This window comes from Myotis myotis, unplaced genomic scaffold, assembly GCF_014108235.1.
Source record: "Myotis myotis isolate mMyoMyo1 unplaced genomic scaffold, mMyoMyo1.p scaffold_m19_p_2, whole genome shotgun sequence".
In the NCBI taxonomy this organism is placed as follows: domain Eukaryota; kingdom Metazoa; phylum Chordata; class Mammalia; order Chiroptera; family Vespertilionidae; genus Myotis; species Myotis myotis.
In genome coordinates, this window is record NW_023416324.1 from 175020832 (window position 1) to 175045804 (window position 24973).

Genomic DNA, 24973 nt, shown 5'->3' on the forward strand with positions numbered 1-24973 from the left:
AGACATTTTAAGACTATGTTATCAAGTACACAGAAGCTAAGAATTTTTTTTATCTTCTTGGTGAAGAAAACCTTTTGTCATTATATAATAAATCTTTACCTCTATGAATGCTTTTGGTCTTAAAGTCTCTTTTGCCTGATATTAATATGTTACACTGGTTTTCTTTTGGTTAGAATCTGCTAGTTTATCTATTTGCTTACTTTCTTTTCTTTTTGGGCCAAACTGAGGACATATGCTGGGAGCAAGATCCTATTTGCTTACTCTCAATCTTTCTGTATTTAGATGTCCCTGATAAATAACAGAGATCTGAATTTTAGGTTATTTTATCTCAATATAAGAATTACTATATTCTAACTAGTTAAATTCATATGCATTTTTATGACTGTTTAGACATTTAGATTTGTTATTACTAAATTATTTTATACGTCTTATTTTTTCTTTTCTTTATATCCCTCCTCCTGCCCCTGCTTGCCTTTTTCTAGAATCAGTTTTCCCCCTTTTTCTCATTCATTTTCCACCCCTCCCTTATTGTTAAAGTTTAAATTTCTCTATCTATTCTTTTAGTTGTTATCTTAGATATTGCAGCAAGCACTCCTAACAAAACGTAGGGTAAATCAGTATTTTTACCCTCTTCCAAAACAAAGACCTTACAATTTTCATGCCAATCACTCCCTCTACTTAAAATTTATGATTAACCAGTATTTTAGTTCTAGCTTGTCTTTAAAAAACCCCAAAACCTACAAATTAGACATAATTGTTTGAAAATGTCAATGACTGTTTCTACCCAATCTTCTTGTGGCCCAGTGGATCTATTTAGATTTCTAGTTTAGACCTTTCCTGGGCTGATCTGTCCTGTACTATATATAAAACCCCAGCTCTAACACTTCACACAAACTATTTAGTTTCCTTAGCTGAATACATGCTAACTCTAAAATAATCTATAAAACAGAAATCTAATTGCCTAATCATATTTTATGGTTCCATTTAAATACTTTCACATGGATCATTAAGAATCTTTGTTTCTAGTATCCTGAGATTTTATGTACCTCTTGTTTGTTATTAATGGTCCATTAATTGGGGCTTGAAAGATCCCCTCCTCGCCCCCCGCCCCCCCCCCCGTCTGATTTTCCTGCCAGATAATTACTGTAATTCCAAATCCTTTTTAAAATAATTGAATCTAATTATAATTTCCATAAATATATCAATTTATTCATCAAGCAAATATTTACTGAACTCCAACTAATATAAGGTACAAAATAAATAATACATAGTTCCTACCCAAAAGAGATTCCAGTCTGATTTGGGGAAAATGTACGAAAACAGAAAATGATTATTTGAGAAAAATGACAAGGAAAAACGGGAAATATACCTAACAGGGTTGGAAAAGGGCAAATAAGACTTTGTGAGGAAATATCAATCTTTCGCTATTTGAAGATTTATGATGTCTTTATTCATTCCTAGATACTTGGCAAAAATGTTCACACTCCCAAAAGATAGCATGCGATCATACTGTTAAAAGAGATAGATAGCTCTTTAACTTGGAGGAATTCTGTCTTCAAGAACTGGTCTGCAACCTTCTGCTATAAATTAAAAACACTTCAATTTGGCAACCAAATAAACATTTTTAGGACCTACCTACCTAAGTTAAAACTAGGTCAGAAGAAGTCCGAAGTTCCTCTAAACTTATCCACGCTTACATGCTTATTGAAATACACCATTTGTGTAAAACCTCATGTCTTAGAAATTTTTACCAAGCATAATTTACTCTATGTCAAAGATTGGCAGACACACTAAAGCAGAGTTCTCGAGTCTCTGGATATTACTTTTCTCTTAAAACAACTAAGAGTTTGCCCAGCCAGCGTGGCTAAGTAGATGAGCATCGACCCATGAACAAGGAGGTCAGTGTTTGATTCCAGGTCAGGGCACATGCCCAGGTTGTGGGCTCGATCCCCAGAAGGGGGTGTGCAGGAGGCAGCCAATCAACAATTCTCTCTCATTATTGATGTTTCTATCTCTCTCTCCTTCTCCCTTCCTCTCTGAAATCAATAAAAATATATTTTAAAACAAAACAACTGAGAGTTTGAAAACAAGAATTCCTGAGCTCTCTATCTATTATAATACTACAGGAGTATGCCAGAGTTCTATTAACATAAATAGATGACTGAAAATGAGACAATTCAACTGGATACTCACTTGGACACATTGCCCACTACTATTGTTTTCTTTACAAAAAGTCGTGAAGTCTCATCTCCTGTAAGATCAGCATTCCGCTGCTCTGTTTTATGGGAGCCAGTAATACTAGAGGTGTCCTGAAAGAAATCATAATTTTCATTTTCAATTTGGACAATTTTCAATAGGCAGAAACTGTAAAATCATACAAGGTATGAATAGAATAAATTGCAATTTTTTTAATTATAAAATTCTCTGGCTTCGTGGCACCTCAGAGCATAAAAGAATAATTTTACTCTAATTTTTGCATTAGTTGAGGCAAAAAGTTTGTACACTATTATTTCCATTTGTGTGTGCTCAATGGGCATACACATATGCTTTGTCTATGCAAATAGGGCGTGGAAGGATACACAAGAAACTAATTACAATGATTACCTCTGGGAAATGGTAAAGAGCTCAATGGAATTGACTTTCTTTTCAACCTTCTATACTATCAAAACATTTTCGATGAGAAGTAATTTAAACACAATAGTTCAAGTTTAATTATGGAGACAGACTGCCAGGGTTTAAATCCTGGTTTTTCCATTTAGTAGATGTGTAATCTTGGGTAATTATTTAACTTCTGTCTCAGTTTCCTCACCTATAAAATAAGGATGATAGTAGTTTTTACCTTACATGATTGCTTTGTACAATTCTTAGAAAAGTGCCTGAAACATAGTAAGTACTAAATATTTGTTACATAAACATGAGTATGTATATTATATAAAAGATGATAAATTTCTAAATCCAATGATCTATACAACCTAAATTCTTTTTAATTATAAAAAGAAAAAATACACAGTATTTTCCCAGAAATAATACTGGAAAAGGCAAGTAAATCCAAACAGTAAGAGTTCCGATTTTTTAGTGGCATTATGATTGATTTTCTATTATTTTTTACTTTTCTGTAGTTTAAATTTTTCAGCAATGAATACATGAATTTATAATAATAAAAATGTCCACTTTCATTTTTATAAAAAATAAATCAAATCCTTGATGTCTGAGTTTGTGAAAAGCAACCCTGAAATGTTTTCTATCATAGAACACCTAGATGAGAAAAACCATCAGTCTTATTTCCAAAGCCAAATATTGCCCTGGCTGGTGTGGCTCAGTTAGTAGGCATTGCCCCTGTACCAAAAGGTTGCTGGTTTGATTCCTGGCCAGGGCTGTTTCACTGTCACATCAATGTTTCTCTCTCTCCTTCTCCCTTTTTCTCTCTCAAAAAGTTTTTTTTTTTAATAAAAATTATTTTAAAAATAAATGAAGCCAAATATTATACCAACAAATTCAGAGTATCTTGAGATGGCAACTCCATAAACTGGCAGGATCAAAGAGCAATAAATGGTTTTCAATTCTATTTATCATTGTCAAATTTCCTCCAATTATCAAAGTATCTTAGAATATCAAGTTTCACAGAGGAAAATGCTAAAGAATCACTGCTCTTGCAAATAAACTTGACAGAGTGGAAAGACCTTGGGCAAGGTCACAGCACTGCCAACTCCTTAAAATTTCTTTCATATCCATGTGAATGGCACTAGGAGTGATGCCATATGCAGGGGCACTGAATTTTAAAATCAGAAAGACATAGGTGTAGCCCTAGCTGGTTTGGCTCAGTGGATAGAGTGTCAGCCTGCAGATTAAAGGATCCCAAATTCAATTCCAGTCATGGGCACATGCCTCGGTTGCAGGCTCGATCCCTAGCCCTGATGGGGGCATGTGCGGGAGGCAGCTTATTGATGTGTCTCTCCCCCTCCTTTCTACTTTCTCTGAAAATCAATGGAAAAATGCCCTTGGGTGAGGAGTAACAAAAACAACAACAACAAAAAGGCAAGACATAGGTTTAGCTCTCAGTTCTGATACTTGTGGACACATATAACTTGAATCTCATTGAGACTCAGTTTCCCCATCTCTAAAAGGAATATAATTAACTTATTTCCCAGGGTTCCTATAAAATAGGTTACATGAAATAACATGTACATACTCTTAATAAATATAGTTCCCTTTTCCTTTGGTTCCCTCCCGTCCATCCAACTATACCCTTCCAGTATTTCGACTTGGTCTCTGTTCCATGCTGTTTGAGAGTCTTTCCTCTATATCCATATTGCTGTTATTGTCTTTGTCAGACAAGAAGTCATTGTGTTGAGATAAAGAATCACTTTCAGAATGATTGGCTGATGGAGTTTCTGATCTCTGATTGGCAGGAGATGATGACCTAGATGGTGATTCCAAAAATTTCTTGATAGCAGGATGATTAAAAACCATTGTATCACACGTCTTTGATCCCTGCAAAAGTGAAAGCAATCAAAATAAACTTTAGTCAAATTCATCAAAAGTAGGCAAAATTATCTACTTTAAGATCATGCTTAAAATCTTTCAAAATCTCTCCAAACCCATAAAATAAAGTCCTAATTCCTTAACATGGTCTGAACCACCAAAACAAGAAAGTGATAAGTAACTATGCAAAGATCCTAACACCAAAGGCTAAAGATACAAGTCCTCTTTAGCCTTTAGTATTAGGTATATGAAAAATAAAGGTAAATACATAGTAACATATGGAAAGCAAAATTGGACTTTAAAAAAATATGTTTCAGTCAGAGCACTGTCCTGATACTGCCAAGGTTGCAGGTTTGATCCCCAGTCAGAGCACATACAAGAATCAACCAATGAATGTAAAAAAATGGAACAATAAATTGATCTCTCTCTCTCTCTCTCTCTATCAATAAAAATTAAAAAATAATAAGTTTCACATTGCTTTACATAGCTAGAACAGCTCTGAATAAAACATTCCTGTAAGAAATATAAAAATATATGCATATGTTAAATAGTTCCCATGTAGGGGAAAAATGTAGTATACAATGCTTTAAAATTATTAATACTGACATAAACTTTGCCCTCAGTTCAGTACTGAAGCCTAGGGTATTTTTCTGTATCTCATTAACCTGCATACAAAATACAGTGTGTTCTATTACCTAGTATGACACACTGTGCTACGTTCCTAGGAAGCCCAGCTTTTAAAACTTGTGCCATTCATACTGAAATATACAGATCTTGTAACATAGAAACCCACACACGAAAACTATATGTTCATGTTGACCAATTTCACCCTATCAATTTAATAAATAAAATTAAAAAACAAAAAAAACCTTGTGCTATTAAAATAATTGTTTAAGAAAGAAAAAGGAGCCAGATACTTGTATCTCAGAATCAAAGCAACAAAGCTGTTGAATTTCAATAATAAAGGTATCTTTTAGAGCTATAATATATTTTTTACAACAAACTAAAAATTATTATAACTAAATATCATTGAATATATCCTAATCAGAATATAAGATAAAAATCATTACATTTCTGGACCACAAAATAGCACAACTCAAAACTGCTAATGATGAAAAAAGAAAGAAAAAAGGGAACAAAACATTAAATGAATAATCAGCTCTTCAGAATAGCTACAGTCCTACGTCATACAACATTTGATCATGATGTCCATTTTGTTGAATCCAACAGCAAGCCACATAACACGTGACATCAGAATCTACTCTGGGTTAAACAGTGTCTCCAAAAATTCATGTCCACCCTAAACCTATGAATGTGACTTTATTTGGAAATAGGGTTTTTGCAGATGTAATCAAGTTCAGATGAAGTCATTTGGGTGAAGGTAGGCCCTAATCCAATTTAAAGTGCTTTTTTGAGGGAAATTTGGCCTGGCGTGGGTGGCTCAGTTGTTTGATTGCCATCCCATGCACCAAAAGGTCACCAGTTTGATTCCCGGCCAGAGAACATACCCGGGTTCTGGGCTCAATCCCCCGTAGGGGTGGTGCAGGAGGTAGCGGATCAATGTTTCTCTCTCACTTGGTAGTTTCTCTCTCTCCCTCCCTCTCTCACTAAAATCAACAAAAACATATTTCTTTTTTTAAAAAAGGGGAAACTTGAACATAAGAGAAAGAGAAGATATGCAGAGGGAAAACATCCATGTGAAGACAGAGGCAGAAATTAGAGTGATGCAGCTACAAACCAAGAACACCAAGGACTGCCAGCAACCACTAGAAGCTAGGACAAGGCTAGGAAGATTCTTCCTAAGAGTCTTCAGAGAGAGCATCCGCCAGCCAGCACCTTGATTTTGGACTGCTGGGCTCCAGAATCATAACCTCCTGTTGTTTAAAGCCAACCAAGCTTGTGGTAATTTGTTATGATTTGTTAGCTGCAGAAAAGTGGTTCAGACTCTAATGTTTTATGGAAACTCCTGCAATAGAAGAGACAACTGTCTACCACCTAAAATTAAATTCGAATAATACTCCAGATTTCTCTAAGACAACAACAGGAGTATCACCAATACCAGGCACCCTAAAGCTCCATGGGATGACATGAATGCCTAAATATGAAAGGTAACTCTTATCTATAAAAACCATAGGAAACGATGCAAAGCAGTATGCCATCATACCTCCCGCCATTCTCACAGAGCCAGTACTGTCCAAAAGAAGAATTACCTAACTCTAATTGAAAAAAACTTAAGAAAAAAAAAAATTTAAGAGTGAACAACAAAGTTATGCTGAAATTATCAAAATGTCAAACAATCTGTCCTATTGCCTTCAATCCTATCCACATCCTTTAGAACTGGAGTGATCTAGTAGCAATCACAGTAACCAAATAATTACACTCTTATCACCAACAGCAGGACAACCTGATTATTATATCTCCTGAAGTGAAACAACATGAGGTATATAGCATCACCTATGAAGCATTATTGCCAAAAATATTTAACCTTAAAATAATCCAGTATTTAGACTTGACTTTCAGTTTACAGGAAAAATAGAGGGAATGAAGAAATAAACAAGGGGAAAAATAAATTAAAAATGTGGAACATTCTACAAGATAAATGTCCTGGTCTCTTAAAATAAGTCAATATTCTGGGGGAAAAATAGGTGGGAGAACCGGTCTAGTTAAATTAATCTAGAGAAACTAAATAGCCAAATGTAGCTATGAACCTTGATTAGATCCTTGTTGTGTTTAAAAAAACCACCACCACCAACAACAACAACAACCAGCTTTAAAAGATATTTTGGGGACAACTAGGAAAATTTTTGAATATGGACTGGTTAACAGATAATAGCAGTGAATCATTCTCTTAGGTATTGTGATTACATAAAAGAATGGCCGTTAGGAAATATGTAATTAAATGTTTAGAGGTGAAGTGTCATGATGCCTGAAACTTATTTTCAAATGCTTCAGAGAAAAATAAAACAGATAAAATAAATATGGCAAAAATGTTAAAACTGTTCCTTCTAAGTGATGCATTAAGAGGTGCTTATTTAACTTTCTCTGCATATTTGAAATTTTTCATAAAAAGTAAGGGGGGATGGAAATCAGGGCTTCCTGAACAGGGCAAATCTACTGAAACAAAAAAATCCCATTCATTAGATAAAAGGTCAAAGGAAAAAAAAATCAACCTACAACTTACTCCAAAGCCAACCATAATCAAATGAAGAGAAAGAAGGCAAGTTATTTTTGTATCTGCAAAGCCTAACAACACTGCTAAATATTAGTAGGAAAGGGATTAATTAAAAAGAAAAAAATGTTACTTAGGATTATTGACAACGTAGAGAGGTACGATTAAAGGTCGAAGAAAGAATTATGGGTGAACACAATAAGTTTATGTACATTCCCAGGAAAGTAGGCTAGGCTTCTTGAATTCTAAAGGTCAATATAAGATATGTTTCAAAGGCAGGAATTCCACATCAACACTACTAATTTCCCCTTCACACAACCAATATGGGTGGCCAGAAATGACTGCATATGAGGAAAAGTTACCTCAGAAACTTTTAGAAGTCCTGCAGAAGCATAGTAGTTTGCGACAATGCAGGCACGAAGTTTATCCATCATCCTTCTTGCCTCAATCAGTCGCTAAAAACAAATGTCAACTCATTACTTTAAAAAATAGAAATGACAGGACGGATATATAAATAATTCATAAAATAAGAAATGCAAATGACCAACAAAAGCTCGACCTCTCTAATAATCAAAGACAAATAAAAATGACCATTTCCCACCAATCAGGTTGGCAAAAGACCTAAAAGAAGACAAAAACCAATGTTTTTGCAAGAGTATACAGACATATTAATATGTATATTTATGTGTACACATGCATTGTCATTGAAACATCCACAAAGATTTGAGCACAAGAGCAAAGAGGAATTATTTTGGGGATGAAATTTCAGGTAAATTTTTTTATCTTTTCCTGTAATTTCATTAATTAAAAAAAAGGGAGGGGGCATGTCTTTTTTCAAAAAATGAGAAAGCTCTTTAAAAAAAAAAAAAAGCAAAGGGAAAAAACAAACTATGATTCTATCTCAAGAGATTTTTTTTCAAGTCATCATGTGTAGATTTTTTTCAATAGCTTTGTGTGCTTTTTTAATTTGTCATCATTATACCTGGTCAATGACTTCAATTTCATGTTCCTTATTCTTCATTTCAAGTGCAAATTGCTCCTTGATAATAGTCTCTATCTTCTGCACAGCAGCATCTCGAGCTACACAAAGAACATAAAATAACCCATGGTCAAATTAATCAGTGGTTGTCTTAAGTCAGCAAGCAAAAAAGAAACCCAGGAAAATAGTAACTCTGAAGTGGAGAAACCTAGTGGCCATCATCTTAACCAATGACGAAAAGTGAACATCACAAATACTGGGGCAAACTGACGTCTGTGTTTTCTGATAGGATGCATTGAGAAGACTATATCACTCAGCCAAAAAGCTGAATCTAGTTACAGGGACAACAAACAAACCTAAACTAAAGGACATTCTATAAAATAACTGGCCTATATAATTCAAACATCACTATTTGAGGAGATTAAAAGAGACTAAAGAGATATGACAACTAAATGCACTGTGCAATCCTGGACTGGTTCCCAGAGAGGGAAAAATAGTTACTGTGGTTGAAAAGGGGCCACATGATAACCTGACAAGGTTAGGGAAGGACTGCAGGATGGCCTTGCAAGCTAAGGGACTTACTTAAAGTAACCACAGTGGATGGTCTGAAATTAAAAAAATTTTAACTAAAAGCAGTTAATGGCAGGTAGTCATGTCCCGGACTAGAATCTTCCCTGGCAAAAGTCAATGCATCTTCGATAACATTCCTTTGGAATGTCAGGGTAACTCCCCCTTTTTCCAGACCCCTCAGAGCACAATTATGCACCAGGGCGGAGACCATAAAGCCTCTCATTATTTTATCATGCTAACTGTGGACTGTTAACTATCTTGTACCCACCTATGTAAAAGATATATGTGTCTATTATTTTACTTTTCACCCAAACCCAAAGGCTTCTCCACTTTGCTTTCTCCCATCTCCCTAGTCTATCACCAATGGATTTTATGTAACTTACTTGTCTTCTCTTTTTATTATAATGTGTAAAATAAGGTGCAAAACTGCCATTCTCTGGAGCATTATTTCAATCTGTTGAGATTTTGCTTCCCAGCAACTGTTGACAGTTTGGCTTAAGTAAACTCACAAAACTTCTCTATAGGTTTGAATATTTCTTATGTTGACATTATAAAACACAATACTGGGCTAACTGGTACAACTTGAATAGGGACCACAGATTAGATAATGTACTGGATAAATGTTAAAATTTCCTGCTTTTGATAACTGTACTGTGGTTACATAATAGAATGTCCTTAGGAGTGTTTACATGTGTCCAATTTATTTCCCAATGATTTAGAAAGAATGACGTGTGCAAATACCTGCGTGCATGTATACACATGCATGTGTGTGTGTGTGTGTGTGCGCGTGCTCCCACTGGAGGTGAGGGAGAATAATCAACCAAAAGAGGCAAAATGTAAACAACTGGTAATTAATCTTAATTTTAAAAGTATGGGTAATTCTTGAAATTTTCTTGTTTGAAATTACATCAAAATAAAATTACCAAAATGTTAAAAAAAAAAAAACACATGAAGATTTTGAGAGAAATATTTGGTGACTTAGGAGAAAGAAGTAAAGAATTAGCTAGAGCAGTAACATGAGAGCAGTTTATAACAACACAGGAAGCTTCCTTCTGTAGAGAAGGATCTAGCAAGCAATTCATCAGTTTCTGACCACAACTACCCAAAGGAATGAATAAAGAAAATTCAAAAGGAAAGAAAATGCCTCTGAAGGTGATACAATTTAGATGATGACTACTCAAAGTAATATGCAACTCAAAGAGTTAAAAATATCAGAATATAAAATGTGGCTTGATAATTTTTAAAAATAGAAGAGCCAAATAACCACTTGAACAACCTGGGATTTTGCAAAACAACCCTGAATTTGTAAGATGAACAACAAAAAAAAAATCCCCATGCTTTGGAGTATATGAAAAATTACAGAGAAAATTTGGACCCCGTGATTACCCATGTCACTTTCTCCCCATAAAATAAGCCATTAAATTGGCAATTTAAAACTAGTAATGATATAAACAGTCTTATAGATGTCTGCATAAAGGCAAATGACCAATTTTTCTCATATTTGAGGTAAAGAGTATTTTCTAGTATTACTGTATATATCCTTTATACAAACCTTGTGTACAGAAACCAGCAGAGACTGAAAGTCTCCCTAGAGACAATGATCACTGTATGCTATTTTATTATAAGCTCCTCAAAAAGAAACTCTTCTAAATTATCTCTTTCATGGAATAAGTAAAAACAACAACAAAATAAAATACAGGGAAAGGAAGCATCCTACCAAATCTACTTTGAGAAAATTCTGAAAAATATGATTGGGAATTAGGTAGGATATGAACATCAAGAGGAAGAATAGCAAATTGTGACTCAATAACAAAAAAGTATCCCTGCTCAGGCTCAGTGCTTGGGAATTTAAACTAGATTAAATTGAAATTATGACGTTTACTAAAACATTCAGTTTTCCCTATTCTCATTTTTATTTTTAAAAAGTTATGTTGCCCGGCTGGTGTGGGTCAGTGGTTGAGTGTCGACCTATGAACCAGGAGGTCACAGTTCAATTCCTGGTCAGGGCATATGCCCAGGTTGTAGGCTCGATCCCAAGTATGGGGTGTGCAGGAGGCAAGCAATTGATGATTCTCTCTCATCACTGATGTTTCTATCTCTCTCTCCCTCTCCCTCCCTCTCTGAAATCAATAAAAATATATTTTAAAAAAGTTATGTCACGTGATACATTTGAGTTGCATGATACTTTCACATTTATTTTGTTTGTTTCTAAAAGGAAACAACATTTCCTTGTAAATAAAATTACTACTGAATGGGGGGGTTGCAGTGAAATGTTTTCATTATTTGGAATTAGATTTGGTAATTTTTGCTCTACAAAGACTTTGGTGGAGGATACAGTATGACTTGACTGCACTTACAGAGACAGGAATTTACTTTACTACTTAAACTCTAGGGGGTCTTCATCTCTGTTGGAGCTGCAACACCTTTTTATGACTTTGATGTCTTCTTTACTCAGCAGTAAGTATTAACTTACATAGATTTATCATTTAAATGAACAATAATAAATTTCAATAGTAATTTGTTTTGAAAACTCAAAATTTAGCTCCATTTTTAAAAATAGCTTAAAACATTCTGGGTAATTACAGACACTTAATTGATGATCTACTCTTCAACTTAGAACTACTAATTATATGATCTTGAGCAAGTAATTTAATGCTCTTGAGCCTGAACTACTATCCTCTATGTGCAGAGGTAAACTAGATCAATGTTTCCCAAATTTCCATCATTCATATACCACCTTCAAGATACCTACCAGATCTGAGAATCACGTGAAACATATAATTAAATAATATTTTAAAATAATTTTAGCCTTATCCTTAGCAACAGTAGTCATGCAACTACAAGTCTCATGAGACCATCATCGTTTTCTATAGATATTAAAATAATATATAACTATTAATATAAAAAAACCTGAATCCATGTACCACCTATAATCATCTCACATGACACTACACTGTAGTACACATAGCTTATATAAAACTTTATGATTACACCTAACATATAATAATGACTAAAACTTACAGCCTGTCTCATTACTGATGCTTCACAGTCTACCTGATTGTTCCTATCTTTTATGCCACACATGGTATATTACTATTAAACAGAGCACTTAGTTATCCCTCTCACAAGCCTCTTCAAATTATATACAACAGTGGAAATGCATTTCATTTTAGCATGTGCCAACAAAAAAAACCACATAATTTCCTAAGGTAGCTGAATTTCTACCTGAATTCTCAATTGCTTTATGCCGCTTATTTGGAAGAGCCACAGATACATCCTCATAATCAGGGTCAGTTTCTTTAATTGTTCGCTTGATTCCAGACATGATGACATCCGTTCTTCACTGTGAAGCAATAATAAATTAATTCATTAATAACACAGCTGGGTACTAGTACTTATAAATATATGTGTACACACATACAAAGGGAATAAATACTGACACTTAAAAGTCAGTGTAAATACGTACATATCCCTCTCAACCCCAAGACACAACTTCAAAAGTTTAATAAAAAAATCATCATGTCATCATGATCTGTTACAAAGCATGGATTTCCTTCCAAGAGAAAATCCTTTAACAAGGCAGCACACTGTTCAGACTTTTTAAAGGGCCAGGCTTTCACAGAAGGACATCGTAAGGAAAAGGAAAGGAAAAAAAAACAGACTTGAATGAAAACATGGTAGGCCTACACATTATCTTGAAATTCATAATGCATCAAGCATATTACAAAATATGAGCAATATAGTTAGTCTCAATAAAAAAATTATTATATAAATCCTCTCTCTGGTACTTACACAATACCTACTACAGAACAGGTACTCAATAAATATTGTTACTGATAGTTTACTATTACTCATAATAAGCTGTATAAACTTATAGTAAAGTCCAATAAATCTTCTAGATTGCATTGTCCTGATATATGAGCCACTACTCACACATGGCTATTTAAAGTTAATTAAAATTAAATAAAATTTAGAATTCGGTTTTGTTCCACATTTCAATATTTCACATTTCAGAACTAGCTACATTTTACGTGCTCAATAGTCATCAGTAGCTAGTAGCTACTACTATAAGCAAAGACATAGAAGAATTATATCATTGCAAAAAGTTCTACTAGACACTGCTCCTCTTCCAAACTGTGTTTCACTGAGCATTTATTAACATTTCATAAGTCATTGTAGTATATGCTGTCCAGAGCAGCACTATCCAAAGTAAATATGTGTGCCACAAACAAATTTAGTATCTTCTAGCAGCCTTATTTATTTATTTATTTGAGAGAGAGAGAGAGAGAGAGGATCAATTTGCTGTCCCACCCACTGATGCATTCATTGGTTTATTCTTGTATGTGCCTTGGCCAGGGATCAAACCCACAACCTTGATGCATCAGGATGATGCTCTAACCAACTGAGCAAACCAGCCAGGGCCTAGCAGCCACATTTAAAAGAGGGAAAATAATTTTAATAATGTATTTCATTCAATCAATATACCCAAAATATTATCATTCCAGTAATGTAATCAATGTAAACAAATTGGCAATAAGATACTTTTTACATTCTTATCTTTGTACTAAGTCTTTAAAATCCAGTGTGTATTTTAAACTGAGAGCACATCTCGATTTAGAGTAGCCACATTTCAAAGGTTCAATAACCAACCATGGCTAGTGGCTCCTTATTGGGCAGTCAGCTTCTACTGACATACAAAAAAAGAAACTGCTCCAGGGTGGTTACATGAGTTGCCCCTTAGTATTAATCTATGACATAAAAAAAGACAAGAGATGTCGAAACCGGTTTGGCTCAGTGGATAGAGCATCGGCCTGCAGACTGAGGGGTCCCAGGTTCGATTCCGGTCAAGGGCATGTACCTGGGCTGCGGGCACATCCCCAGTGGGAGATGTGCAGGAGGCGGCTGATCGATGTTACTCTCCCATTGATGTTTCTAACTCTCTACCTCTCTCCCTTCCTCTCTGTAAAAAATCAATAAAATATATTAAAAAAAAAAAAAAAAGACAAGAAGAGTTCTGATTTCCAAACCTCTGCTCTATCACTAACAGAGATTATGTACCTAACCAAAGACAAAAATACAATGAGTATTTATTGAGGTAATACAAAGTTTCAAAATAAAATTAATGAAGATGAAATGTTAACTCAAAAATATTTATTTTTTATTCACTCAAAGTTAACAGAAATAACAATTTAAATGTCTCTTGCTCGGCTGGGTGGCTCTGTTTGGAGCATGTCCAATACACCAAAAAAGTGGGTTCAATTCCTGGTCAGGGCACATACCTAGGTAGCAGGTTCAATACCGAGTGGGGGAGTGTACAGGAGGCAATGGATCAATGTTTCTTTCCCATCTCTCTCACCTCTCTCTCTCTTATCAATAAACATCCTCAGGTGAGAATTTAAAAAAAAATCTATTCTTTAAAAAAAGAAGTCTCTCAGCTCTTAGTTCAGTTCTTTCACCCATCCCAGAGACAGACTCACTTGATTCAGGTGTCAGACTCATGTACTGATATATGTATATGTAAATCCTGGATTTAAGAGAACATTTTCCCTATAACTGTTATCGTGCATAATAGCCCTAAGCTTTAAAATGTTTTAAAAACTTCAGTGTTAATAAACATATTTAATCAAGCCATTTAATGTTATTCACCATCATTACCTAACCTGCTCTAATTCAGAATATAAATAAGTCTTTATTTTTATAGAGACCCTGAATCTATTATTTTCTGTTTTTAGAGCTTATAAAAAGTGAGAGTAAAGTCTTATTCTTTTCTTTTAGCCTTCTCCATTTGGTCTGCAACTAGTTTTAGACAAATTGTCACTAAGAATTTCTAGTGAAATTCTGGGACAGTTTATGAAGAATACATTCTTTAAAAAAACCAATAAACCCCATTCCTTTTTCCTTAATGCAAATAAGAAAAAAAAAATAACACTCTTACTCTCAGACAAATCTAAAATCGGAGGCAGAGACAACCCAGCAGATCTCCAAATGTGTTTCTGCATCATACCATTTCCTTAGAGACCACCTGTCTTCCAGTTTTCCAAGAGTCTTATGGACTACCTGTGAAGATGAGTGAGTCCAGTATCATCTTCACTAACCCATTCCATGGAGCTCATTATCTGCATATTCTCTTCCCACCACCCCTCAAGTAATCTCAAGATTACAGTGGTTATTCCTCAGAAAGGTTGGGGTTTCTTGAAGAAAACAGTACTTTATTTTACCCTCACTTAAGGAATGAAGCAAAACCTCCCTTTTAACTTTTGCTCTGAAGCTGGGGAAATAGAAGAGGAAAAAGGGAAGGATTTGGTAGTGGAGGGGTTGGGTAAATAAGGAAGAAATCACCAGTGAGTTAACTTGTTCAGCCAAGGTAATCCCTATTTCACGCAGCCCTTGTAAGCAACCTTCTGCCATCTTTGGGCATAGACTTGAGCTTCCGATAAACATTATCGGAAGATTTAGGAGTGTACTGACCATCCTATCTAATAATAGACAAACATGGTAATTGACCGTACCTTCACTATGCCTCCCATTGGCTAATCAGCATGATATGCAAATTAACCGCCAACAAAGATGGCGGCTAATTTGCATACTGCAGGCAGGGCGGATCAGTGCCATCCCGCCTGCCCCACCGCCATCTGGACCTACTATTTGTGACCTGGGGCGGCGGGCGTCCCATGTGTGACCCGACCCGGGGCAGCTGGGTGGGGCAGCAGCGATCGGCCTGCCCGCCTAGGCGTCCCGTGTGCAACCCAACCCGGGGTGGCCGGGTGGGGCAGCAGCGACCCACCGGCCCGCCCAGGCGTCCCACGTTTGACCTGACCCAGGGCGGCTGGGCGGGCAGCAGCGATCGGCCGGCCTGCCTGGGTATCCCATGTGCGACCCGACCCAGGGCAGGACAGCGTGGCTCCTCTATCACCCCAGCTTCCTCATCACAGCTCCCTTGGGGGCCTAAGCCTTTAGTCGGACATCCCCCGAGGGCTCCCTGGCTGCCAGAAGGATGTCTGACTGCAAGCTTAGGCCTGATCCCCCGGGGAGTGGGCCTAAGTCGACAGGTGGACATCCCCCAAGGGGTCCTGGACTGAAAATGGGCGCAGACCGGACTGAGGGATTCCCCCCCCACCCCCCCGTGCACAAATTTTTGTGCACCGGGCCTCTAGTGTTTAAATAAGTCAGGTCTGCTTCAGTCTAGCAAGAATACTAAAGTATACACATGCTGCATTCAAATATATGCTAGCTAAGGCTAGGCACGTATGCTGAAGCATGCTATCATCATGATGTAATAAATAAGTGAATGGAATGTGTAACAAACCATGGTAATATGAATTTTTGGATTCTTCTTGTCTGGTTTCAAGATTTATGAAAAGGAAATGTGAACAGTTGTTAGATATTTTCAGATTCAACTCTGAAACAAAATGTCCTACTAATCCTTTTTAGGTTTTAAATAAAATGAAATAAAAAAGAATACTGAAATGTTACTGTGAACTGTTAAAAAAATCTGTTACTGTTTATAATTTGTCTGTGAGAAAGGACTTTCTCCATACCATGGAGTCAAATACTAATACAAATACAGAAATATCTGTAATATTCATTCCTGTAATTTAAAATTTTCATCTCATTGAAACAGCCTCATTATAAACAGTAAATGTTGTCCAGTTAACCTTAAAAAATACACATTTTTCCCATGTATAATGTAAAAAAGCAAAACTAGCCTGTATCACACCTATTCAAATAACATAAACTAGTCTGGATTTTTAAAAAAGACTGAAGACCAAAACCTTTTAATATTCTATATTTTGAAATAAACTCCAAGAGAAAAATAATTTTTTAAAAATTATATAATTAAAAACATAAAAATTAGGTAATATATAGTCATTAGATATTCTTAGTAAAATGTTTTAGTTCTCATGTCAGAGAAAACCTAGAATTTAGTCCTAGAACCCTGTCTTGCAGACATAGCTTACAAGGTGGCCAATTCTTAGGGGAAGGAGGTCCTTGAAAAATTTGCTATGTACTATGTGAGGTATCTTCTCAATATAAAATTCTATGATCGCCCGGTTGGTGTGGCTCAGTGGTTGAGCCAGGAGGTCAGGATTTGATTCCCAGTCAGGGTAAATGCCAGGGTTGCAGGCTCGATCCCCAGTAGGGGGCATACAGGAGGCAGCTAATCAATGATTCTTTTTTAAAAAAAATATTTTATTGATTTTTTTAGAGAGGAAGGGAGAGAATAGAAAGTTAGAAACATCGATGAGAGAGAGAAACATCGATCAGCTGCCTCCTGCACACCCCCTGCTGGGATGTGCCAGCAACCAAGGTACATGCCCTTGACAGGAATCGAACCTGAGACCCTTCAGTCTGCAGGCCGACGCTCTATCCACTGAGCCAAACCGGTTAGGGCTAATCAGTGATTCTTTCGCATCATTGATGTTTCTATCCCTCTCCCTTCCTCTCTGAAATCAATAAAAATTTATTTAAAATTCTATGATCTTTATGGCATTTGAATCTCATTAGAATCACTGGATTTTGTGCTCTCATTCAAGACAACTTTGCCCATCTGATTTAAAAAGGGGAATAGGGAGGAGCAGAACAATCATTTTCCATCTGCTTCCATATAGACAAATGTTTCTAAGATGTTAATAATGGTTTTTATAATTCTTTGGCCCTGTTTCTATAGTCTTCACTTCCCTCAAAATATTTTCCCCTTTGTTAACATGACAACCAGTGTTTCTTTATCAAATATTTGAATGAGAGAATCTGCAACCATTCTCCTCTATTAGCCAAAGAGACATTTAAAAAATATCTACAAAATCCAAAACAGAATGGGCAAACAAACTGTGGTATACCCAATGAACTCCTTATCCAAGCAACTATAGGAATGAATTTCAAAATCATTATGGTAAGTAAAAGAGCCAGACATAAAAGAGTGTTTAAAATGATTCCACTTATATGAAATTCTGAAGCAGACAAATTTATCTTTGGTGAATGAAATGAGAATAGTAGTGGGGTGCTGGTGGTGGAGACTGATTGGGAAGAGGAATAAGGATCATTCTGGGGTGATAGAAATATTTTATATCTTAATAATGGAGGGGGTTACATGGGTAATATGCAATCGTGAAAACTCATCCAACCATACACTTAAAATCCGTATATTTCAACTGTTTGTATATTTCACTATACCTCAGTTTAGGACTATAAAAATATATATCTGATCATGTCATCCCTGCTTGAAATCTTCAATTGCTTCTCCTAACACTTAGAATAAAATCACTCTCTTTCACATGACCTACAAGATCTTACATGAATTGGGTCCAGCCTTCCTCTCCATTCTTCATCATTAACATTCAGACATACTGGTTTTCTTTCTGTTCCCCAAATACACCTCAATCTTTCCTTAGGGTTTTTGGACTTAAGGTTCCTTCTCTCTGGAATGCTCTTCCCCTAGGTTAGTTTTACCAGATCCCAACTCAAATGTCCACCTTATCAGAGAAAGCCTTCCCAGATCATACCTTCCAATACAGCTCTCCCTATCTTTCCCCTACACAGTTCCTGTAAGGTCTCAATAAACTACTTGATGAATAAATTAATGGCTAACTAAAATATAAATATCCACAGGGACTATAACTACTAGTTTACACTAGCTTTCATCATGCTTTCCACAATACTATACTTACAAATCTATTTGTTTATATTGCTACAACTTCAAAAGCACTATGGCTAACTGTTTAAAATAAAGAGACGTGCAAAAATGTCTGGCCAGTGGTTGAGCATCAACCCATGAACCAGGAGGTCACAATTCGATTCCCGGACAAGGTACATGTCTGGGTTGCAGGCTTGATCCCCAGTACGGGGTGTGCAAGAGGCAGCAGATCAATGATTCTCTCTCATCACTGATGCTTCTCCCTCTCTCTCCCCTTCCTCTCTGAAATCAATACAAACATATTAAAACAAAAGAGATATGCAAAGTTATACACAGGCATGTGCAAACAAAAAGATAGCAGGCTTAACAAGATTAATAACAGACAATAATTTAAGGCAAAGAAAACGCTTAATAATGACTGCTACTATTAAAAGGCACAATCACAAAGATATATCATAACCTATACACCAAACAACATAGTGTCAAAATATACAATATATTTTTTAGCCCTAGCTGGTTTGGCTCATTGGATAGAGCGTCGGCTTGGGGACTAAAGGTCCCAGGTTCGATTCCGGTCAAGGGCATATACCTTGGTTGCAGGCACATCCCCAGTAGGGGGTGTGCAGGAGGCAGCTGATCAATGCTTCTCTCTCATCGATGTTTCTAACTCTCTATCCCTTTCCCTTCCTCTCTGTAAAAAATCAATAAACTATATTTAAATAGCAGCAGCCCTAGCCAGTTTGGCTCAGTGGATAGAGCGTTGGCCTGCAGACCAAAGGGTCCCAGGTTCAATTCCAGTCAAGGACTGGTACCTTGGTTGCAGGCTCCTCCCTAGCCCGGACCCTGGTTGGGGCTCATGCAGGAAGCAACGAATCGATGTGTTTCTGTCTGTCTTCCCTCTCTCTTCTACTCTCCCTAAAAATGAACGGAAAAATATCCTCGGATGAGGATTAAAAAGAAAAAAAAAAATAGCAGCAGGTTTTATTCCAACACCATCTAAGCTTCCCAAAGACTGTTCAATGTGTATGCTAAGAATGTACATCCATTTTAATATCAGACTGAGAAAAATCATTAGGCATAAAGAAGTCCAATGAAAAGAATCAAAATGTATTTCAATGTCAATTTAATTTTTTCCTATTTGAAGATTACTCATAAAACTGTCATCTCGCATTGATATAGTTAACATATACAGCTAATTTCCCCCACAAAATTATGCTTATTTTTCACACTACAAGCTATCTGAAGTAACCTATTATAGGAAAGATTCAGATTAAGGGAAATCTAAAAGAAAGAAGATTCTGTTCTGATTTTCATTACAGTTGGTACTGACAAAAACTCTATCCTAATTATCCTAAGCCAGGTCTTATACACAAAATTGTTTGAATACGCTCTCATTTGCTGGCCAACACAATCAATCTTTCCTCAACTCATCTAGAATTGGGAAAAAATAGGTATTTTAAGTAAAAATAACCACAATTTTACACTGGGCCAGAATGGTGGGAAGCTGACAGAGGCTGATCATTAGTGTCAAACTGATGTGGGCCATTCAGCTGATGTAGGCCATTCAGCTGATGTAGGCCATTCCCAATACGGCATGTTAAGAGCTGAGCAAAATGAAAAAGCTATACAAGAGCTCAAAAAGTATTGTTTCATTATTTAAGTATTATCTATTTCCAGGTAAAAACACCTATTTTTCCATTATAAACAAAACGGCTTAAGACTAAAAGTTGCTCTATAAAAGGTCAGGCCCAGGATCCATTCAGGCCAGTACTCTGTTTCTAATAATCTAACAAAGTAATAGTATGAAAAAGAGTTTAGAATGAAACAGCTGCCCTGACGGGTTTGGCTCAGTGGATAGAGCGTCGGCCTGCGGACTGAAAGGTCCCAGGTCCAATTCCGGTCAAGGGCATGTATCTTGGTTGCGGGCACATCCCAGTAGGAGGCGTGCAGGAGGCAGCTGATTGATGTTTCTCTCTCGTCGATGTTTCTAACTCTCTAGCCCTCTCCCTTCCTCTCTGTAAAAAATCAATTAAAAAAAACCACAACATATATAGAATGAAACAGCTATTCTAAATTATCCATGTCCTCCTTCTATTCATCAGTGGAAAGTTTGCCTTAGGTAATTTTTTTTGTTTTTTAAATCCACACCCGAAGGTATTTTGTCCATTGATTTTTAGAGAGAGTGGAAGGGAAAGGAAGAGACAGAGAGAAACACCAATGTGAGAAAGACACATCGATTGGTTGCCTCCAGCAGGCCCCCAACCAGGGCCGGGTGCCTACAGCCAAGGTGTGTGTCCTTGACCGGAATCGAACCCAGGACCTTTCAGTCTGCAGGCCAACACTCTATCCACTGAGCCAAACCGGCTAGGGAGGTAAATATTACTCTTCCTTTACCCTATCACTTCAACATAATTTTTCTAGAAGAGTGAACAATGGATATATAAGAGATATTTCAGGTAAATTCTTCTATACATACATACATGTATATTTAATTGATTGCAGAGCGGAAGGGAGAGGGAGAGACAGATAGAAACCACAATGATGAGAGAGAGAATCACTGATCGGCTGCTTCCTGCTTGCCACACACCAGGGACTGAGCCCGCAACCAGATCTTGTGCCCTGACCAGGAATCAAGCCGTGATCTTCTGGTTCATAGTTCAATGCTCAACCACTGAGCCATGTCGGCTAGGCTCAAGTAAATTCTTAAGTTTACAAAAAGGGGGGCCATATAATCTTCCAGTGACTTGAAGCCCTTTTCAGGTACTGATCATTGGAATCCTATAAAATGATAGTTCTGACTCATATGACAATCCTGTTGTATCATTTGTGAAGCCATAAAAGTTTTCTTTCCAAGAGAAGCAAAAAGGAAACAAAACTCGTCTACATATCTATGTTGGAGAGAAAAGAACAGGACTGGATCAAGATTGTGCCAAACTCTTGGACACAGTCATTGGGACTATATTAAACTGAGCCAAATCTTGCACACTTCACTAAACAGGGACTTTTCGCTGGAGCTTTCAAATGGACAATAAATCCTATGGGGACAGTGTTATGCCTTTCTATCTGGAGCTATGATTCTTTCTATAAAGGAAACAGCACCTTAAAGCCTAAAACATTTTTTGATATCTTAGGAAATTAGTTTGTCTTTAGATCAATACTGCCTAATCTGAAAAATCTACTCATCAATAAAAATCTACCTATTAATGAAAAATTTCTGGAATTAGATATAGTGATGTTTGCACAACTTTGTGAATACACTTAAAAAAACAAACAAAAACTGCCCTAGCTGGTTTGGCTCAGTGGATGAAGCGTCGGCCTGCGGACTGAGGGGTCCCAGGTTGGATTCTGGTCAAGGGCACATGCCCAGGTTGCAGGCTTGATCCCCAGTGGGGGACATGTGGGAGGCAGTCAATCAATGATTCCCTGTCATCATTGATGTTTCTCTCTCTCTCTCCCTCTCCCTTCCTCTCTGAAATCAATAAAAATATATTTAAAACAAAACAAAACAAAAATACTAAATGTTACACTTTACCAGAGTGAACTTTATGGCATATGAATTAGATCTCAACAAAGCGATTATAAAAAATAACAATAATAAACCCAATACACATTAATCTTAAACAGAAATCTATTTACAGATTTTCCTACCCCCGGTATGTGTGTGCACACTATTTGTGCACTAGCAGGGCTATCAGCTGGGGAATCAACATTCATTAGGAAGACCAGTTGAGGGGGAAGTACAGACTTTTAATACTTTTAAATTTAATTTTATCATGAAATATTTCAGCTATTCAAAAAAGTAAAAATGCTCAGTGAGGTGCATACAGTAAATTAAAAAATATTAGTAATTTACTATTTTGTAAGCTGGGTGGGAGCTAAGTAGTCATTTACTGCTTTACCACTATTCTTTAAAACATACTTCCTTATCTATGTGCTCTTTAGTATATATGATGTATATCACCATTTTTGAAACAAAACTTTAAAAGTTTAAAAAGTAAAGAAATTATGTATGTTCATACCATGGAATAAGTCAGTTCTTCTATAATGTGACAGACACATTTTTAAAATGTACCATGCTGTGTAAAATTGTATAAAAATCACAAGGCTTATGGGAAAAATGAGGTTTCAAAGTATGACACTCAAAATTTTTACCAATGACATAAAAAAGGGAGTCTAATTATAATGGTAGCCATTTTACGTGTGCTAAATGGTGAAGAAATCCTATATAATAAAAGGCTAATACGCAAATTGTCCCCTCGGGAGTTCAACCAACCGGGAATTTGATCACCCGCTATGACATCGCTGATCACCAGGGGGCAGCGTGGAATGAAAAAAGGCAGGCTCAGCCGAAACCGGTTTGGCTCAGTGGATAGAGCGTCGGCCTGCGGACTGAAAGGTCCCAGGTTCAATTCCGGTCAAGGGCATGTACCTGGGTTGCGGGCACATCCCCGGTGGGGGATGTGCAGGAGGCGGCTGGTCGATGTTTCTCTCTCATCGATGTTTCTGACTCTCTATCTCTCTCCCTTCCTCTCTGAAAAAAAACAAAAAAAAAAAAAAAAAAAAAAAAAAAAGGCAGGCTCTGATCGGCCCTGATTGCCGGCCAGGCCTAGGGACCCTACCCATGCACGAATTTCGTACACCAGGCCTCTAGTACATAAATAAACATGGCACTTTACCTTGAAAAAGACTTCAAGTTTGCTGTAGTAGTTAGTGGGCATTGAAAGTTTGCAGCTTGTGAGTTACTGTCAAGTGGCAGGAGGGTAATGTGAAATCAACAGAAATCTGTTAATGCCAGATGTGGATGGGTATGACTCATTACACAGCAGTAAACAGATTGCTGGAAGGTATCTGAAGTGTATTCCTGTGTGTATTCTTGTGTATTCCTTCCGTGGCTGTTAGGCAGGGTAGTTTCCTACATTTGCCTAGCATTTCTTACAGACAAACTTCACATTATATTCAAACCATTCCCTATTATCACAATTACACTAGCAAAACTGATGGTAGTACTGTAAGACTGTAATGAAACTATTTAAATACCTCTAAAATAAATTGTAAAGTGAAAAAAACCAAGGTGCAGAACAGTGTCTATACTTTGATTGCTTCTGTTATAAGCCAGAAGAAAAAGAGACAAAGAGATGCTGGTATATGTTTGTGTTTTTCTAGATCAAAAACAATTAACAATCATTGTCTCTGGGTAGTGGTTTTGCTTTTCATTTTATTCCTGACTCCAATGTTTAAATTTTCTAATCATGTACATGAGTTATTTGGGGGTGGAAAATGCCAAAAGGAACAATCTGAGAGGTTGATTATAGGTATCTTTATGTCTCTTTCTGTTTTCTTCTTACTTCTATGTATGTTAAAAAGAACACAATTAAGAGTGTGGAACAATAAAAAATGGGACAATCACTTTGGAAAACAGTTTGGCAGTTTCCTAAACAGTTAAACATACTCTGCCATATGACTCAGCTATTCCGCTCCTAAGTATTTACCCAAGAGAAATAAAAGCATATGACCATACAAAAACTTGTCTTTATTTGTGCTAGTCAGAAACTAGACACAACCTAAATGTCCATTAACAGGTGAATGGATAAACAAATTGTGATATATCCACACAATAGACTATTATCTTAAATAATGAAAGGCTAATATGCAAATCGACCGTATGGCAGAACAACCGGTCGCTATGACGCACACTGACCACCAAGGGGGCAGATGCTCAATGCAGGAGCCGGGCTCATGGCTGGTGAGCGCAGCGGTGGTGGCAGGAGCCTCTCCTACCTCCGTGGCAGCGCTAAGGATGTCTGGGGAGCGGGCCTAAGCCTTTAGTTGGACATTCCCCGAGGGCTGAGGGACCGCCCCCACAGTTCACAATTCTCGTGCACTGGGCCTCTAGTAAATAAAAAGGAATGAACTGATAAATGCAACATGAATGATACCGAGTCAAAGAAGCCAGCCTAAAAAATAGTATATTCCACAATGATCCCATTTATATAAAATGCAAACTGGTCTATAGTGACAGAAAGCTGATCAGTGGCTTCCAGGGGAAGGGGCAATGTCAGGGAGGGGGGAGAGAAGGATACCAAGGGGTATAAGAAAAATTTGGGGGATAATGCATATGATCACTATCTTGATTATGGGAATG

The 24973-nt window shown here is 36.8% G+C and overlaps 1 protein-coding gene across 20 annotated transcripts in view; it reads right to left on the reverse strand.

The window, feature by feature from the left end:
* Positions 1 to 24973, reverse strand: part of YEATS2 (YEATS domain containing 2) — a 92389-nt gene that overhangs the window by 59967 nt on the left and 7449 nt on the right. For 14 of the 20 annotated variants that reach the window (XR_004973903.1, XR_004973905.1, XR_004973904.1 and 11 more), the window contains 5 exons: positions 12426 to 12543; positions 8634 to 8731; positions 8014 to 8106; positions 4246 to 4491; positions 2194 to 2309 (listed from right to left, as the gene is read on the reverse strand). Coding sequence is in view for 14 of the 20 variants with exons in the window: in XM_036348174.1 (XP_036204067.1) it covers positions 2194 to 2309; positions 4246 to 4491; positions 8014 to 8106; positions 8634 to 8731; positions 12426 to 12525 (653 nt within the window). In the remaining 6 variants the exon portion in view is untranslated. Of the gene's footprint in view, positions 1 to 2193; positions 2310 to 2604; positions 2741 to 4189; positions 4492 to 8013; positions 8107 to 8633; positions 8732 to 12425; positions 12544 to 12666; positions 12814 to 15135; positions 15245 to 24973 lie in introns of those variants that run through there. The other 6 variants (XM_036348167.1, XM_036348170.1, XM_036348175.1 and 3 more) reach the window with 6 other exon arrangements.